Genomic DNA, 19,435 nt, shown 5'->3' with positions numbered 1-19,435 from the left:
CCTAGCTTGCTGAGCTATAATTGGGCGAGGAGGTTCAATAATTTAATAACAGGTTCACAGAATTAAATTTGACACCAAAGGAAAAAATGTGCAATAATTATTGAATCTGCACAAAAACATAAGAAATTAATACAGAATGGAGCTCTTGCGCGGTTATGATATATGAAAAACAAATAAGTCAATGAAACACACTAGTAAAAAATAATGCACTAGCGAATAATGAAATAACTATGAGCAATTAACAGGTAACTGAGAAAGACTAAACCACCAATACTGGCCGCGGTCACATCAATAGTGGTTCAATGGTTCAATGAGCCTAAAGTATATCTCAAACGGATGAACGCAGCTCGATACAACTGTTCACGCGTGTTCATTAGAATCTAATTACGATGATACGATGATGTTTAGCGGTGATCATTTTTTTCGAGGTCGCCTTCGTTTGTCAGCCACGGGGCAATACGGGCCAAAATTCATAATGAGCCTAATATATCTTCTATCCCACGGTGCAGACATGAACAAAACTCTGAATATGCATTCACAACTACATAACAGTGATGTTTAGTGGTGATTTTTTTGTCTATTTCGCCTTGGTTCGCGAATTATACGGTTATACGGAGAAACAACCGACATTTCTGAGGCCGATTGTAAAATATGCAGTGAGCCTAAAATAACTCCCAAACCAGTAACGCAGCTCGATGAAACTTTGCACATGCTTATATTATGCCATAGCGGTGATGTTTAATCTAAGTTTATTTTTTCGATGTTGCCTTCATTTCCAAGTTATGCGGTAAGTTTCGTTCAAATCTGCACAGTTGGAAAACCGACACTCATGGGCTCACTGCGAATTTTGGACCGTATGGACCGTATAATTTGGAAACGAAGGCGAAATCTAAAAAATGATCACGACCTAAACATCGTTGTTAGTTTCTAATTTTTATTTCACTGCGTTTTATTTACTGTTTTATTTTACTGCGTTCATTAGTTCTGAAAATATTTTAAGCCCACCGAACCTTGCAGACCGGCCGCACGACAGGCCGGAAAAGTATCCGGCCTTGAAATGAACCTTAAAGCGTTGAGAATTTAAAAAGAAGATTATTTATAAGTTACGGGTGTTGAAGAAGCAAGCATGCTGGTGCTAAAAAAAATTATTGAACCAAGGATTGGCCTGGCATATTGTAGCGTTTAAGATGGTCCTAGACTGCTGTGAATTGAAAGAGAAAGCTCATCCCCAGCGACCTTCATAAGCTATCGGAATATAGTGATTGAATTTCACGACAAAGCTATGCGAACCAAGTGCTTTTACAAGTGATAAAACATCGTGGTGTAAGAAGTTGGGATAGGAACCCGGAAACAACAACAAAAAATACGGTATTCGCTTACACAATATTTTTTCATATTCAAAGAACCTTTTCATGTTAATATCATTGAACGCAAACAAATCAAAGGAATTGTAATATTTGAATATATTTTGGGTTAAATTTAATTTAATAATGGAAATTTATTTATGTCGGCCTCCCACACTTCTATGACAAAAACTTCTTGAACATGCTAGAAAAGGCTCACGAAATAGGTAAAATATGTTAATTTGAGGACCTTTCCACCACAATTTACCCTAAGAGAGTAGGGACTTCCTATTTTTAAATCGTCCTAGCGTTTTATACCTGTCAACGATGTTAAAATTCATTTTCAATCCCTTTGCTTCATTTATCTGAAATAAGTGATTCAATATGCTTTTAAACTAATAAAAATCAATATATGATTAAAAATTTTCAGAATAATCACATAACTAATCTGAATTTATATAGAACTGTACCCCGTTGAAGCTTGAAGGATTTGTTTCCTAACACACCCACACGTAAATTAAAATTTTGAGGCTAGTGAAGAAGATTTTAGTATAATACTATCAAAAGTGCAATCATATCATCATTGCAACTGAGACTTTCAACCAGGTGTCAAATTTTGCAAGGCAATTGTTCGTCTAAAATTTAGGGTAAGTTTTTAGCACTGTTTATGTTGGGGTACTGAAAATTATCCGTTCCGAGGCGTGACTCAACGGAACGTCAGGTAGAGCGAACCTCGTGCTTCGGACTCATACAGAATAATGACTGAGGCACAATTAATTTTCGATGATTATGGCAAGCCCATTATTGTTGTTAGAGGTCAAGAAACCGAAAAACGATTGACTGGAAATGATGCAATCAAGGTGAGGTTTCTATATCTTGATTTTGTATGTCACTGAAATTATAATGTAACTGTTGTGTGTTGAATTTTACCGGCATCTGCTCGATTATCTGTACCTTTCACTTTGCCTTTGTTGAAAGCATTATCTCGTGTACCTTTTTTTCATTGGCTAAATTGTGCATGTTTGATATTTTTTTCGAAATTTTGCAATCGAAAAGCTCTAAGTTGAAGAAATGATCCGACTGTCCTGAATTCAAAAATTAATGTGAATATAAACTACCTAGCTACCTACTCATTGCAATTTGCGAGATCAAAACAAACTGTTTTTCTTTGTGCTCTGGCTTAGCTCCTAAGCTCAGACTCTACATCATCTACAATGAAAGAGGAGGTCTTCAGAGTGCTGTTAGTAATGGATGAGTACACTCTGCATGCTTCAAATGTTTTTAAATGAAGTTTTATTCCAAGTGTCCCGATTAGCCTCGTTCGACGGGGCTACTCGGGACAGTGACACTCTTTTTTTTGCTTCTGGCACCTTACAAATAGCATATGGATTTTTTTTGGAGAAGCCAATAGATAGTTCTTGCAAAGAGCTTTGAAATGAGCCTAAACTTGTTTATGAAATGTTTCATGGTAAGAAGATATGAATGAAAAACATTTGAAATCTTCCCGAGTAGCCCCGGTTGACATAGTGGCAATTGGCAAAGCAGAGAGTTTTTTTAGACTCTCCCTCAAGTTCATTTCTGAGTCCTATAAGTAGACCAGTAAAGTATCTTGGATACGGTACCAGAATTATCATACATAAGAAATCTGTTAAAATCTTGAGTACCTAAATGAGGAAATTAAAAATGAACTGATTCTGAAAAATCACTGGTTTGCCGCTATGCCGGTTAACGGTATTTTTAAATACATGCATATGGAATCTTGCAGCTCATCATGCATTTATGTTGATAATTAGATACAAGGTAATTCATCTAACAAAAATATTGTGGGTCTTAAAATAGCAGGAAAGCTGCATTTGTGGCTCAAAAAGTGTTGCACTACCTCAGTCTACCTGTCTATGAGCACATACTATTTTGAATCTGACATTTAGTCTATAAATAATAATAAGAGTAGTTCTCACTTCACATGAAATTTAGCTAGCTAGGGAAAACATACTTTCAAAGTAGCAATACAGATTTATTGCAAAGAGAGAAGAAAAAAAAAACATTTTAGTTGCAATTTTAGAGTAAAATTCAAGATATGAATTACAGACCATGGTGTTATTTATTGTTTTCCATGGCTTAGAAAATGGATTAATAATTAAAAAATCAAAATTATGACTCCAAAAACTCATAGCTTGGAAAGTAGATCTCCCCACCTGCTTGACTGCTTGAGCATACATTTTAGTTGGTAAGTAATAAGACTGAATGCAATGCTTGAATCTGAACTGAACTGAAGACTGAATGCAATGCTTGACTGAATCAATGCTCAACTGAATGCAATAATTTTTAATGGCATCAACTTGTATGATTTTTTTTTTCAGTCACACATCCTGGCTGCTCGGTCAGTGGCATCCATCCTGCGCACATCTCTGGGGCCTAAAGGCCTTGACAAGATGATGGTGAGTTCTGATGGTGATGTCCTCATCACCAACGATGGTGCCACAATCCTGAAGCGCATGGATGTGGAGCATGAGGTTGCCAAGCTCCTTGTGCAGCTCTCACAGAGTCAGGATGACGAGATTGGTGATGGAACTACTGGAGTTGTAGGTGAGCAATTGTTGATGCTAAGCTTTTAGATGGATCACAGAAATATTTGCTGTAGGTTGAAAATTTAAAGTCTAAAACTTTCTTTAGAAAAAAGTGAGGTTTGATATTTTGACTAATAACTTCATTGAAAATGAAATTAACTATCCAGTTAATTTCATTTATTTCATTAGTTTGGCTGTAAATATATTTTGGTGCATAATTTCATTTTTAATTTCCTCTATACATGTTTTTTTATTTTTTTATGCTTAACTTTATAAATTGCATTTATTACTAGATTTGTGTATCTTAGATTGAAATTATTTTTGCATAAATGATCAAATGTATCTTCGTCAGGTGCCAACAATTTTCCATACTAGAGGGCCTATATTTTAAAATTGGGAAAGCTCAAGATTATCCATAATACTTTGCTTCAGTACTTGCTGGGGCTCTCCTGGAGAAGGCTGAAGATCTGCTAGACAAGGGAATCCACCCTATCCGCATTGCTGATGGTTACGAGAGTGCAGCACGTGCTGCCAGTCAGCATCTTGACGCTATAGCCGAGCAGTATCCTGTTGACCCACAGAACCTAGAGCCTCTCATCCTGACTGCCATGACCACACTTGGATCAAAAATTATCAACAGGTTGGGGAAATTGTATAGCCCTTGTCAAACTATCTCTTGTTAGAGCATTGAGCTCATATTATGCGCTTTTATATTATGAACAGGTTGCTATTTATTAGTACACTTATCGAGCAATCTCATGTTGAGTATTTACAAGCCTTACTTTGCAATGATTAAATACCTATGTGGAAAAGCTCCCGAGTTCAATAAGAAAATAATGTAAATGACAAAATCACGTTTTTTGACAAATCACCATTTTGACGCTGTCAAAATGGATGGCTTTTGAATTAAATTATTCTAAATGGTTGTTGTCCTGCTGTCTCTAGTGAAAAGTCTTGTCAAAAAGTTCATTGTTCATTAATTGATAACGGGTACTCGTTGCTTTGTTCAATGATATAACTTGTATAATGGTGAGATCAAGGCAATTTGCTTTTAAATTGATGCCATTGATACTTGAAATTAATAGGTTATAGTAGTACATGTTTAAATATGAAACTGAGATTAACACTATAATAATGAAGGAAAATTCTTTAGATTGAAAATTAAGTTTCAACTTCATTTGTTTGCTTTTGCATCTCCTAATAGAAAAACTTGTGTAAAATAGGGTTTTTAAAGGGCATCAATAACTGATGCTGGTCATTTAATTCCTGTTTCTTATCCGGCATTCCATTGTTCAGATGCCACCGTCAGATGGCTGAGATTGCAGTTGACGCTGTGATGTCAGTTGCAGATCTAGAAACTCGAGATGTTAACTTTGAGCTCATCAAAGTTGAAGGCAAAGTTGGAGGCAAGTTAGAAGACACGCGACTAGTTCGAGGTGTGGTTGTTGACAAGGACTTCTCGCACTCACAAATGCCCAAGGAATTAAAGGATGTAAAAATCGCCATCTTGACATGCGCGTTTGAACCGCCCAAGCCCAAAACCAAACACAAGCTCGAGGTCTCCACTGCTGACGAGTACCGCGCGCTGCACAAATATGAGCAGGAGACCTTCGTTAAGATGGTTGACCAGGTCAGTCCCTGCATGAGTCCTACAACAGCAAAAAACTTCTTCAATGATAACTTTGTACCATTAAGAATTTCAATTGACCCTATTAGCGAGTGGTTGTTCCTCATAGGGTGCTAAAAATAACTAGCCTCTACCCTCTAACCAGGTCTAAGGTCCTGATTGCTTCACAATTCCTTACTATCATGAAGTCCCATCATGTAAAATGGCTCTGCATTTATGTTAAAAAGATGGTTACTATTGTAGCACGCAGCAGCGATGTTTACTATGAGAGGAAATAATCTTCTTGCTGTGTTACCTAGGGAGCTGTGGTGTATCACCTAGATGTTGTGGCACTGGACATGGCATCACTGATTACGTTCTGTCTTTGGCATCTTGGATTTGCCTCATCCTATTATAAATTATCACACAATTGCGGCCTCATGTTTACGTTAGTTCTTTTCTTTACCTCTTCTCAAATGTAACTTCCTGCTTCTTTGATCGTCAATTTAAAAACATCTATTTGTCAACTAATATATATTCTACCTCGTTGCTCGTGACTATATGGCCCATTGAAAACTGCCTTTCCATGAATAAATTCCTTAAGACGCGGTTTTCTTTTCAAATACATAAGTTTCATGCAGTGCCTACTTCTGGGAATTTTGTGTTCTGACTCTTTCTCCTTATGACATAAGAATTGGGCGCACACTTTATTCAAATTCCATTTTCATACTTTATATTCTTCATCCTGAACATACCACAAACTGTAGCATTTATTTTGCACCTGGTAAGCTATTTCACGAGTAAAGCCATTTTGACTTGCAATTTTTTCTATTTTACTCAATTTAATTAGAATTCTTACTGCCCACTCTATCCTGGGCATGATAATTCACACAAGAAATGTTGCTCAGGTGATCGCAGCTGGCGCAACACTGGCCATCTGTCAGTGGGGTTTTGACGACGAAGCCAACCACCTGCTGCTGCAGAAGGGCCTGCCTGCCGTCCGGTGGGTGGGAGGCCCCGAGATCGAACACATCGCCATAGCCACGAATGGACGCATCGTGCCGCGCTTCGAGGAGCTCACGCCTGAGAAGCTTGGCACTGCTGGCTCAGTCAAGGAGATCAGCTTCGGCACCACCAAGGTCAGTTCTGGCACCACCAAGGTCAGTTCTAGCACCAGCAAGGACAGTTTGTTACCCATAAGGTACTTTTTGGCTACACCGAAGTCAGTTCTGGCACCACCAAGGTCAGTTATAGCACCACCAAGGTCAGTTCTAGCACCACCAAGGTCAGTTCTAGCACTACTAAGGCCATTTCTCTCCCAACCAAGGCCGCACCATTGTACATTTGTGACTCTGACTGAGTGACTTGGCATGAAATTATTGGTCGATGTGGTGCTACTTGAATTTAATTCACCGCTATTGTTATTTGTTCTTTAAATCATTATAGTAACTTGAATGATGTGTTGAATGGACGTGCAGGATACGATGCTGGTGATCGAGGGCTGCCCCAACTCGCGCGCGGTCACCATCTTCATCAGAGGCGGCAACCAGATGATCGTGGACGAGGCCAAGCGCAGCATGCACGACGCGCTCTGCTCCGTGCGCAACCTCGTGCGTAATGACAAGGTCGTCTACGGCGGCGGTGCTGCTGAGATCAGCTGTGCTCTCGCCGTCGCTGCTCAGGCCGATAAGGTGGGGACAATGCTGCTGTCTGTAGTGGGGGGACAATGTTGCTGTCTGTAGTGTGGGTACAATGCTGCTGTCTGTAGTGGGGGGACAATGTTGCTGTCTGTAGTGTGGGTACAATGCTGCTGTCTGGAGTGGGGGAGAACGTTGTTACACGTAATGTGGGTATAATGCTGCTGTCTGTAGTGGGGATAATGTTGTTACACGTAGTGTGGGTCTAATGCTGCTACCCGTAATGTGGGTACAATGCTGCTGTCTCTAGTGTGGGTATAATGCTTCTGTCTGTAGTGGGGGACAATGTTGCTACCTGTAGAGTGGGTCTAATGCTGCTACCATGGGTACAATATGGCTGTAAGAGATAGACCGTTACCTTGAGTTCGATAAGGGACATGCATTGTTTGGGTGGCGATGGGCAGCTTATTTCCCTGGACACCATCACGGGAATGCTAAAGGTTATGATTGTGATCCAGCACTGATGTCAGCATTTCTGTCTATTTGTTTGGGTTGAAGCTTCATTAACCTTTAACAGCCGCGACCACACCGCAGAGCGAATGGATGACATAACTTTTTCTTGGCCTTGTTGAACCTAAACTCAAGAGAGGTGAGATGGACTGTAATTGTCGGAACTGGATTGATTAAACGAAATTTTTACCGTGGAATTTAGTTTTTTTTTGTTTCAGTCTACAACTAACACGTTGACTCCGAAGTGGTACATATGCGTACTACGAAATGTATTTCTCCAGGACGTAGTGGTACATAATTCTGGTTGCCTAAAATCGGCAAATCCGAGAACAAAAAAGGCTGATAACTCAATATACACTAGTTTATTTGTAGGTTCCGCTATAAAAATTCCATTTATTTTCTTTTTGCAGTTTTAACATTTAATTATGAAGTACCTAGCGCTATCATAAATTTTAGCCGGCCAACGCAATTGAGAAAAACTAAATCACGGAATTTGTCCGGAAAAAATGACCGTCTGGCAACCCTGTTTGAAAACAGTACAAAAATAAAAGAATGAAATAATAGTACAAGATGAAGCAATCGGAGTCAACGTGTTAAACAATTGGTTACATCTAAGCTGGTTGCTCAACATCTGAAGCGTTAGCTGATGAGTAAATTTATGTTCATTCATCTTGTATATATTTGAGATATTGAAGAGCATCAACATGAGAAGTCGTGTAATTCTGTATCTATACGGTAGCATTATTTTGGTAGATCAAACAAAAAAAATGTAACGAAGTAACTACAGTTAGATTGAGTGTAATTGCTAATTAACCTCAACTGTTACTGGCAACGAAATTAATGGTAATTGTTCATTTGCAGATCTGCACGCTGGAGCAGTACGCATACAGAGCGTTCGCTGACGCCCTGGAGGTGATCCCCATGGCACTGGCGGAGAACTGCGGCCTGTCGCCCATAGACACGCTCACCGAGGTCAAGTCCATGCAGCTCAAGACCGGCAACACCGCCCTCGGCATCGACTGCGTTGGTGCCGGCACTCTCGGTGCGTCGAGTGGCACTTGATAATGGAGTGGCGTCTGGCACTTGATAATGGAGTGGCGTCTGACACTTGATAATTGAGTGGCGTCTGGCACTTGATAATTGAGTGGCGTCTGGCACTTGATAATTGAATGGCATCTGGCACTTGATAATTGAGTGGCGCCTAACCTGTCCGAAGCATGGACATTGGCTTAAAAAAGTTGTTCCAAAACTAGCTTGAAGGTTCAAATTTTTTCTTTACGACCCTGCGAACCCGGGATTGACAGAAATTAAGTGAAATTAAGACAGAAATTAAATTGATTTCATTTCTAAACGTCCGAGTTTGAATTACAGGTGTTGGAGAACGAACTAGAATTAGAAATAATTGACTTATTTTCTTGGAACAGTTACTGTTAATTATGATGATTGTACAATGTACATTGTTTCCGTTTAGTTATTACGTCTGCAATTACTTTTTTCTTGTCTGTTATTGTGCAAGTGCAACTTTGCTTTATTTGCGGCGAACTTATATCTTAGGGGCAATGCATGACAACAACGATGAATCTAGAATATCTAATTAGGTTCTGGATATTATCGCCCTGATGTCATATCATATATAAACTGATGGCAATATCATGAACGTTAAATAATAAGTTCTAACAAGTTGATGATGATCCTGTTTATGACACTAGTGATAATTAGAACAGCTACGAGGCCATCGTATTGGTAAGGACCAGGGGCCGTATTATCCCAAAAATAGTCGAGTTCGTTACTCCGTTAGCCAATTACTGACGGCTTCCTAAGCTAAATTCACTAATCACAGACGATAAATTTACCGCTACCTCTGCTTGGGTCGCTACGTGTACTTAAGCTAGTTTTAATAGTATGACCCAGTATACTGATGACATGATGTGTTACAGACATGAAGGTGCAGCACGTGCTCGAGTCGCTGCACAGCAAGAAGCAGCAGATCCTGCTCGCCACGCAGCTCGTCAAGATGATCCTCAAGATCGACGACATCCGCACCACGCAACCCGGCGGCGAATAGCACTTGTTCCCCCGGCATCCGTTCCCGCACTCCTCACTATTACGGATTTCTTAATGATCATTCATTTTGTTTCGTCTCCGCTTCATTACAATTTAGTATCTCTTTACCATTTATTTCATTGGCAGGAAGGTTTCCATCTTTTTTTTTCCTTCCCTGTTCCGTTCTTGTTTTGTCTAATACTCGCAATTTAGTAGGTCACGTACAAATTTGTAGTAATGCATTTGTTCTTCAAGTGGACATATTATCAGTTTACTAGTTCTTCACTTAGCGAGCTCTAACAACTTGTAACCGTTTCAGGAGTCCTGCTTGTCACTGACGATATTTTCGTCTTACGGTCCACTAGTTTTTTTAGTTTGACATTCCCTTTCGTTTTTGTGTTGTCTAGAGCGACAAATCTCAATCTAGTTATTATTGCCGATATAAATTTAAAATTTAGAATTTTAACTAACACAAGGAAGTCTGTTTTTTTTTCTCCGTGATCAAACGTGCGCCTGGCGACATTATACTTCGATGTTGTTACAACAAACCTCGAGTTGAGGTATTTGCTATCAATTAACGCCCATAATTTGAATGTAGGTTCTGCCATTACTAATTTCGTTAATACTAATTCTTCGAATGAGATTCTCTTGCCCGCTCCAAGGTTGTGTATGTTATTTTGTGAGCTGTGAGTCTTGTGCCTCCATAATGAATTGATGAACAAAACGGCTTTTCTTAATTCCAGCAATTAATGCCCTGAACAATCGACTATTTCACAACGCTCGACTCTTTCAGGGCAATTCACCAGCTGAACATATTCTCAGTGTAACGCATGAAGCGCGGCTATTTCGTAATCAAGGCATATTTCATATCGGTTGGTCGTACCACACTCAATGCGTTAACTCGAAACCGCGCTTATCGCTCTAATCAAACAGAAGTTAGCGGTAAAGCACTTTATATCAGGCGCCATGTCTATGCTATGTCCTTTAATTATATCGAGGGTAATAAAGCAATATCCATCACAATATTATTTACATGAGCTGAACTACTCCTGAGGCCAACAATGGAAGACATCGTTTCAACACAGCTTCACCACGCCAATGCAATCGAATTGGCCCCCAGTTTTCTTGCATACGTAGTGAATAGCGATTATAAAAATTAATTCCCGCTTCGGAGAACTATTACGAAAAAAATTACCAAGTGTAGAAATCTCTCCGAAGATAATGTCAACAAGCATATTGATTAAGGCTGAGAATCCGTAGATTGAAAATCTACCACTTGTGTAACGCTGAATAAACATTTTTCCTATAATATGACATATTATGAGCAAAGCAAAGGACTTTCAATTAGGATGTTGCAGTCCGCATGTTGACTTCAACATCAACTCTGTGTACCGGCAAACAATCAAACAATTGCCTCCAAGGCTGGTTTGAGCCCAACAGTTCGGTAAGTCTGCAATTGTGTCGAACTAAATCATGGCCATTATATTAACATATTTGATCCTCGCAGAATTATGGATGGTAGAGCCTGACTGAAAGGTTCGACAAGAGACCTCCTCGACACTCCGTTAAATGGTCTTGAAAATGGTCATAATTAATTACCATTTAAATGGTCACAGGTGACAACAGAATTTCGTCATGTATAGGAAATTAAAAAACATTTTATGTATAAACATAAAATTTAAGAACTGGAGGAGTGTGTGTAAAGGGGTGCGACTTGCTCATCGCTGCCAGATCATGTTTAAGAAGTTGATCTTGCCAACAACATCATCTGATGAGTAGGGCTGTTTCAGAATATTTTGTGGACATTTTATGGAATTGTGGAAACTCTCTGCGACCACAGCAAAGTGATCAGAGTAGCGAGCAACGAATACACAAAAAAGGTATAATAATGTTAACATTACCATATTCTAAAAAAGATCTTCAGCGTATAGTGTTGAAAACTAAGACTAAACTTATGATAAAAAAGAAAACAAAAATTATAACAATCGAAATATAACTTCAGGTGATGATGCACTAGAAATCAAGTCGATAATGAACGGATTTGACGTCACAAAAAGAAAGTCAATATGTGCTTTACTAAATACGACAGTCCGCGCAGACCTCAGATTTGTGCGTTTCGTTGAATAATAATAATAATAATTGTGTGAACTATCCATGATAATACAGAACCTCGCCTAAACTTACTCTATATTCTGAATTCCTGCGACGAAGTGAATGGAACTAGCTAACAATTTCCTATTAGCTAGTAAACAAGTTCCTCACACCACAGACTGAATTTGTAATCTCATAGTTAAATCATAGGTAACTTAGTCTAAAATACCGTATCTGCAAAGCACGAAATTTATTAAAAGCCACAAGGAGGACAAACCTGTAACACAAAAAAAAAGCCACAAGGACAAACCTGTAACACAAAAATAAAACACAAGCTGAACAAACCTGAACACAAAAAAAAACACAAGATGAACAAACCTGTAACACAAAAAAAAACACTAAATGAAAACACCTATAACACAAAAAAAAAAAAACACAAGGACAAATCTGTAACACAAAAAATCCACAAGAAGGACAAACCTGTAACACAAAAAAAGCCACTAGACGAACAAACCTGTAACACCAGTTGTTATCTCCCCTCGCTTAAAATGCCTCGTACCCTACGGAACAACTGATTTCTAGAATCGATTTTAAATCTACCGTCCGTTGAAAAGATCTGATCAAAAGGCCAGTCTAGTCAAGAAAAGCACAAGAATCGGCGACAGGCCTATCCAGGCTTACTCTTTAATGCCGAAGATACTAAACTATACTACCACAACAACCACATTTCTGTCGCCCATATTTTTAAAGGAAACGTGCGGTTCACAGGCGGCCATTTCTTGCCACTCGCTCCGTCCGTCCCATCAACTCAATACTCGGCCGACAGCTGAGAGTCCCAGACAGGCTGTCCACACAATTCTTGAACTAATGTTATTAGTTCAATGAATTAGTACATGGATGAAGGGATGTATTATTTCAATACATACGTAAGTGTAATATTTCATGGTCGAGCTAATTTATCTAATGTATCAGTACAATACACAAGTATAATATCTTATGGTTGAACTAATGTATTAGTTCAACCATGACAGATGTTTGTTGAACTAATGTATTGGTTCAACCAGGAAAGATGTTGTTTGAACAGATTTATTAGTTCAATACATTAGTTCATGGTAGATTTAAAATATTACTTCATGCATGGTCCACACATTCCATGATACGAGGCCCTCCAAAGAAACTTGGAGTTCAACTCCGTGTTTGAAATACATTGTTTTTAGGCCCAAAATACCATGACGGGGAATGTTGCTTATAAAATAACTGTTGTACTGATCAGTTGAGATGCAGACAAAGCATACACCGCATCAGCAGCATTTGATGCAGAATTAATAATATTATTTACATCAGATCAATAAACGAAATTACTTGGTTTTAAACTTTAGCAAGGGTTTGGAACCCATAATAATCAACGCCTAAAATAATAGGTTAAATACATCAATTCTGTTCATAACAGTAACTGAATAGTTATATAAATTATAAATTTGTACTTTAAACGAGATTAAATTACATGAAAATGTTTAGCTACAAACTCTTAACATCCCAAGTAACAACAGTAAATATAGTAAAATATTATGCGCAATTGCCATTATTATGCTCAGTTAATTTAGAATAGTTGCCATTATTAGCAATGACATAAGGACTTCTTATAAAAATTTGTGCTTGGATTAACTCGCGGATGTTGAGTAACTACGATAACAGATTGAAAAAGTCAACGCAAGAATTCATCTATGCCCACATGTGTAGTTATAATTATTCCATGTATGCAGAGTAATTGTCTTCAATATTATAATAAGGACAGCTACTTGGTATCTATGAGGTCAAATAGTGCTGCACTAACACACTTGACACATTCAAAAAGCAAGTAACAACAGTAAAAATAATATAATATTATGCGCAATGCCACGTTAATTTTTAATTGATATACGTATTAAATGTGATGTAATATTTTTCAAAAAATTGTTCAGTTGACAGAGCAACACAAAATTGTTCAGTTGATAGAGTAACACAAAATTGTTCAGTTGACAGAGTAACACAAAATTGTTCAGTTGATAGAGTAACACAAAATTGTTCAGTTGATAGAGTAACACAAAATTGTTCAGTTGACAGAGTAACACAAAATTGTTCAGTTGACAGAGTAACACAAAATTGTTCAGTTGATAGAGTAACACAAAAATGTTCGTCCCTTTACATTTAAAAATGTGACCTTTTAAATTTAAAATTATTAAATATCTAACAATACAACAACTAAGCACAGCATTACGCGCGTCAGGTGTCTGCACTCTTCATATAAAAGATAGCATATTTTATTCATCAAAGCTTGGTTATTGTTTAGTAACTGGCAATAAAATTAGTTTTGGTCCTTATTAAGGACCAAAAATGTTACATTAGAATTTTATTGCCGCTTACCAAACAATTTGTACTTCAAACAAGATTCAACAACATGAAAATGTTTAGCTACAAACTCTTAACATCTCGAAAAACAACAATAAATATAATAATATAAGCAATAATATTATGCGCAATAGCCTTTATTATGCTCAGTACCAGTAATTGTATTATTAGGCTCAGTAATTGTATTATGCTCAGTAATTTTTGTTATTATGCTCAGTATTATGCTCAGTAATTGTATTTTGCTCAGTAATTGTATTATGCTCAGTACTTTGTAATTACTAGCCATCATTAGCAATGACATAAGGACTTCTTATAACATTTTGTGCTTGGATTAAGTCGCGGATAACGAGTATCTACGATAACAGATTGTGAAAATTAACGCAAGAATTTCATCTATGCCCACGTGTGTGGTTATAATCATTAAAAATGTATAGTAATTGTCTTCAATATTGTAATAAGGACAGCTGCAGGTCAAATAGTGCTACACTAACATACTTGACACATTCAAAATGCAAACAAATAGTGAAGACTAACGAGTTGCTGTCTCACTGCTTAGAACCTAACGCTTGACAAACTTCAACAGTCTACCTACTCAACACACTCAACACTCACGTGCAAGCTACTAATATCTAGTTACTACTCAACACACTATTGCGCCAAACAACACCACACAGGCCCAATACTAGTCAACGCTGACTCCTAAGTCAGCTCTGACCACTAAGTCAACTCTGACCACTAAGTCAAATTTAACTACTAAGTCAATTCTTATTTTTAAGTCGATTCCGGCTCCTAAGTCAACTCTGACCACCGAGAGAACTTTGGTCACTAAATAAACTTAGACCACCAAGTCAACTTCGCCTAAAGCATCAGCAACTTGTAACCATCAGAGCTCGAAGTTTTCAAACTGCACGTAAATTACCATCAATTTTTCAGTGGCAATGGAGGATGAATTTTGAAGTCTGACCTCAAATATAAATATTGCCAGCATTTTTCAGATGAAAAATATGGTGTTATCTTGAATTCAATATGTATCGAGCGTAATTCGATGGCATATCAATAATTCGCCCCTAATCATAACTTTAATTATAGTTAGAGCGCTGGCGTTGAGATAGTTCAGAATGGGGAATGTTTCTTTGTATCCTTAACATGTGTTTCGTACGCAGGAGCCCCAGCCCACGCTGAAGCACCACCTTACTGTACCACCGCCTTCAGCCCCTGCAGGTAAGTCGTTCTCGTCACCAAGGTCCCACGGACCAGCCTGTAATTACCGCGCATCTGCCCTTAGTTAAGTAAGATGATGCACGATGTTATTGCTTTATTGTTGTCGCTGGTGGTGGTGCAGAGGCGGACAATCAGGAGTTGTATCTATGATCACATCCATTAGTTTCTTGAAGATCTCAATGATAAACTTGCCTCCTCTTAACTTCTTTAGTAAGACGTTAACCAGCCGTGTCAGAGAGCGCAGACTGCGTGGCAGGTCAAGACAGAGGGCGCAGACTGCGTGGCAGGTCAAGACAGAGAGCGCAGACTGCGTGGCAGGTCAAGGCAGACAACGCAGACTGCGTGGCAGGTCAATCAAAGTTTGCTGTTGTCCATAATTTCCTCGAACGCGTTCGTCTGTAAAACATTATTCATCAGATCACGTAGCGCGTAAGTTTAACCTTGTTTATGGCTTTACTCAATTAAAATATCGAACCGGTATAATTAAATGGGTTTAACTCATGATAGAAATAGAGTAATAACAAGCTATTATTATCAATATTAACGAGATTATTGTTCAATTATATTACGATTTGATTATACGATTTTCTGTAAGATTTAGTTTTTTTTTTGTAGTAAATGCTCTCTTTTTGATTATCAAACGGACGTAAGTCATGATAGAAATAGAGTAATAACAAGCTATTATTATCAATATTAATGTGATTATTGTTCAATGATTATTCGGAGGGAAAATATTATAAAGGGAATAATAGCATACCGAGTCGTTATGAAGGAGCCCTCGCTGCCTGACATCAGCAAGGCAGGACAGCTTGTCAGCGTCAGGAGGCTTCCTCCTACAGCACGGCGTCAGCAGCAGCTCATCCACGTCTGCGTCAGCGGCTCCTGACATACAGCGCGTGACCAGCGTCAGCAGTACCGCTGTCACGTATGTGCTCATGAAACCTGACGGTTGATAAGGAGGATTAAGGATGATTTTGCCGAGTACGTTAGTAAATCATTACGTTATTGGATAATTATTATTAGATAATCTTAGATAATTAAATTAGATAATCATTATGTTATTAGATAACAGCGCGTGACCAGCGTCAGCAGTATCGCTGTCACGTACGTGCTCATGAAACCAGACGGTTATAACGAGGATTAAGTTAGTAAATAATTACGTTATTAGATAATTAGTTAAATAACATTGGAGTCTCTATGCAAATATTGGAGCAAACGTTGGAAACATTTGAACAAACATTGGGTGACTCGTAAAAAAAACAAATTGCAGCAAACATCTAGGAAACGAATGTTAAGAATAAAGAAAAAATGCCGCAAATAAATTCGCTAATAGCTTGCGGATAACAGCAATAAATTATACAGAAACTTGTATTGCTTTTAAATTTAAGAAGCGGAAGGTTATATATTAAAGATATACCGTATATTATGCACTTATTAAAGGTTGTTGGAAGTATCAACATTTCGCATCTCTTTGTTAACGGATACCTACATTAAACGAACGTTGTCAATGACATTCGTACCTAAATACTGGTAACGGGATATACCGTCAGTAGAGATAAAGATGATAAATAAGAGATAAATTAAAAATAGAGAGATAAATTAAAGATGTCGGAATTCTCTAAGATTTATCAGAAAGTTAACACGTTGACTACGAAGTGGTACATATGCGTACCACGAAATGTATTTCTCCAGAACGTAGTGGTACATAATTCAGGTTGCCTAAACTCGGCCAAATCCGAGAACAAAAAAGGCCAATAACTCAATATATACTAGTTTATTTGTAGATTCCGCTTTAAAAATTACATTTATATTATTTTTGCAGTATTTAAAATTTGATTAGGAAGTACCCCTATCATAAATTTTAGCCGGCCAACGCAATTGAGAAAAACTAAATCACGGAATTTGTCCGGAAAAAATGATCGTCTGGCAACCCTGTTTAAAAACAGTACAAAAAATGAAATAATAGTACAAGATGAAGCAATCGGAGTCAACGTGTTAAAAGATGTTACGTACAAATGTACGAGCAAGACTAACCGATAGTGCCGATCCAGGCGTAGGAGACCGCGTAGAGCTCGTGTAGGGGGCTACTGGCCCCACCAGAGGGGCTACTAGCTCCACTAGGGTCCCCTGCCTCCCCAGTGGTATTGGGGGTCAGCCCTATGGACGAGGGCTTCCTGACATCAGTGACGTTATCCTTGGTCATCCTTGCTGTCTTGTCAGCTATACTGGCATGTCTGGTGTCAGCCGACCACCGTCCATCAGCACTGGTGTCAGCCGACCACCGTCCATCAGCACTGGTGTCAGCCAGCGGCGGCACGGTGAGCAAGAAGCTGACATTGCGGCCAGTGCTGATGTCAGCACAGCCCTCGATGGATCTGGGCTTGTAGGACGGAGAGGGCTTGGGCTGACCGAACCCGATCCATAAACTGAGCCCCAAGCCCACGACGAGCCCCATCACGGCGCCCTGCGGCAGAGGGGAGGGCTTCATTACCAACATGGCGGGTTAACTCTCATCATCGTCCTAATTATTGATTAGTAAACTATTATCATCATCATCGTAATGATTGATTGTTAAATTATCATCAACGTCTTAATCATTACTTACTAAATCATTATCATCATACTAATCATTGCTTATTAAATTATTATCATCGTAAAAGTTATTGATTATTAATTATTAAACCCCACCGCCAGCCCTCCACCCCTCCACCCCCAGCCCACCCTCTGGCCCACACTGCGTGTGGTCATGCCCAGCGTGAAGAGCCCCAGGAGAGGCCCCCCCACGGCCCCAAACACCGTCAGCGACGCCTGCAGCACACCTGCGCCCAGCGAGGCCGTCACGAACGCCAGCCCTGCACGCATAAACTTTATTTAATTTATACACTAACTTTCTTTAATGCACACACAAACTTTCTTTAATGTACGCTTAAAACGTAGTAGAATTATGAAGTGCAATTAAAGATGCAAATGATCAGGGGCCGTACTATCAAAACCCGCTTAGCACAAGTAGCTGCCAAAGTCAAAAAGCTTCTGGAATTTTCATCAATGAACTCTTTTTAGACGCATTTTCTCATTTATGGAAAAAATGCACTATTGTGCTCGCAATGTCCGTCTGTCTGTCCGTCCGCGACTTCATGTTTTTGTCGACGAGAAAATGCGCTCTCTGTCACTCACTGCAGTGAATACTGAGTTATATTTTTTCGTATTTGCTGGACGAGTTTACAAAGAAATTGATGATTTGGGCGTTGGTTCTTTCCATGGTATTCTAAGGAGGATGGTGGCTGATGAGAACATTAGCAAGAATGAAGAACTGACAAAAAATGTATACTCTTCACTAGAAAATGAGTTTGAAAAATGGGTAGCAATCGACCCATGCAAAATTCGATTAAATGACAGACAGTCGAACGAAATGATATTTTCCATTGATGTCGAGTTATAACTCTAATGTCATAACTGACCTACCAGGAAAATTTGCATCTTCCTCTACAATAATTCTTCCTACAATAATTTTTTCCTCATGAAGCATTTGTATGCCTAATGTCAACAGACTGAAGCAGCGGGAGGCGTGGAGGCATGTAAATAAAACATAGATTTTTAATCAAAAATAACTCTCCAGAGCCTGAACTAACGGCAATAAGTATATTGTTCGGTAATAAAGCATTTATAAGGCTAACATCACCAGACCGATGCAGAGGGCACCGTATAAACAAACGGCAATAAGTCAATTGTTCTATAATAAAGCATTTATAAGGCTAACATCACCAGACCGATGCAGAGGGCGCCGTATAAACTAACGGCAATAAGTAAATTGTTCTATAATAAAGCATTTATAAGGCTAACATCACCAGACCGATGCAGAGGGCACCGTATAAACAAACGGCAATAAGTCAATTGTTCTATAATAAAGCATTTATAAGGCTAACATCACCAGACCGATGCAGAGGGCGCCGTATAAACAAACGGCAATAAGTATATTGTTCTATAATAAAGCATTTATAAGGCTAACATCACCAGACCGATGCAGAGGGC

At 38.7% G+C, this 19,435-nt stretch overlaps 2 protein-coding genes across 2 annotated transcripts in view; one reads left to right on the top strand and one right to left on the bottom strand.

Annotated features, from left to right (window-relative positions):
• The first annotated feature begins 2,030 nt into the window (after positions 1-2,030).
• LOC108677778 (T-complex protein 1 subunit epsilon) lies at positions 2,031-10,430 on the top strand. The gene is made up of 8 exons (XM_018166059.2): positions 2,031-2,203; positions 3,704-3,929; positions 4,343-4,550; positions 5,207-5,540; positions 6,425-6,655; positions 6,995-7,207; positions 8,525-8,705; positions 9,601-10,430. The coding sequence occupies exons 1-8, from the start codon at positions 2,102-2,104 to the stop codon at positions 9,726-9,728; spliced, it is 1,623 nt and encodes a 540-aa protein (XP_018021548.1). The 5' UTR covers positions 2,031-2,101; the 3' UTR covers positions 9,729-10,430.
• A 3,389-nt stretch (positions 10,431-13,819) lies between these two features.
• The window catches only part of LOC108677775 (putative sodium-dependent multivitamin transporter), an 11,631-nt gene continuing 6,015 nt past the window's right edge, over positions 13,820-19,435 (bottom strand). The window contains exons 7-11 of the mRNA XM_047885617.1: positions 19,174-19,196; positions 18,128-18,258; positions 17,441-17,870; positions 16,164-16,348; positions 13,820-15,802 (exon numbers count right to left, since the gene is read on the bottom strand). Of these exons, the coding sequence (XP_047741573.1) occupies positions 15,761-15,802; positions 16,164-16,348; positions 17,441-17,870; positions 18,128-18,258; positions 19,174-19,196 (811 nt within the window). The 3' untranslated portion in view covers positions 13,820-15,760. The remainder of the gene's footprint in view (positions 15,803-16,163; positions 16,349-17,440; positions 17,871-18,127; positions 18,259-19,173; positions 19,197-19,435) is intronic.

This window comes from Hyalella azteca, unplaced genomic scaffold (assembly GCF_000764305.2).
Source record: "Hyalella azteca isolate HAZT.00-mixed unplaced genomic scaffold, Hazt_2.0.2 contig2569, whole genome shotgun sequence".
Lineage (NCBI taxonomy): Eukaryota > Metazoa > Arthropoda > Malacostraca > Amphipoda > Hyalellidae > Hyalella > Hyalella azteca.
This window is presented reverse-complemented; position numbering and strand designations above follow the sequence as displayed.

What these genes read in the sequence shown, in the direction of transcription:
- LOC108677778 (XM_018166059.2), top strand. Translation starts at nt 2,102, where the DNA reads ATGACTGAGGCACAATTAATTTTCGATGATTATGGCAAGCCCATTATT. An exon ending in TCGTTAAGATGGTTGACCAG is followed by an intron (nt 5,541 to 6,424) that starts GTCAGTCCCTGC and finishes AATGTTGCTCAG; the next exon opens with GTGATCGCAGCTGGCGCAAC. An exon ending in TCAGCTTCGGCACCACCAAG is followed by an intron (nt 6,656 to 6,994) that starts GTCAGTTCTGGC and finishes ATGGACGTGCAG; the next exon opens with GATACGATGCTGGTGATCGA.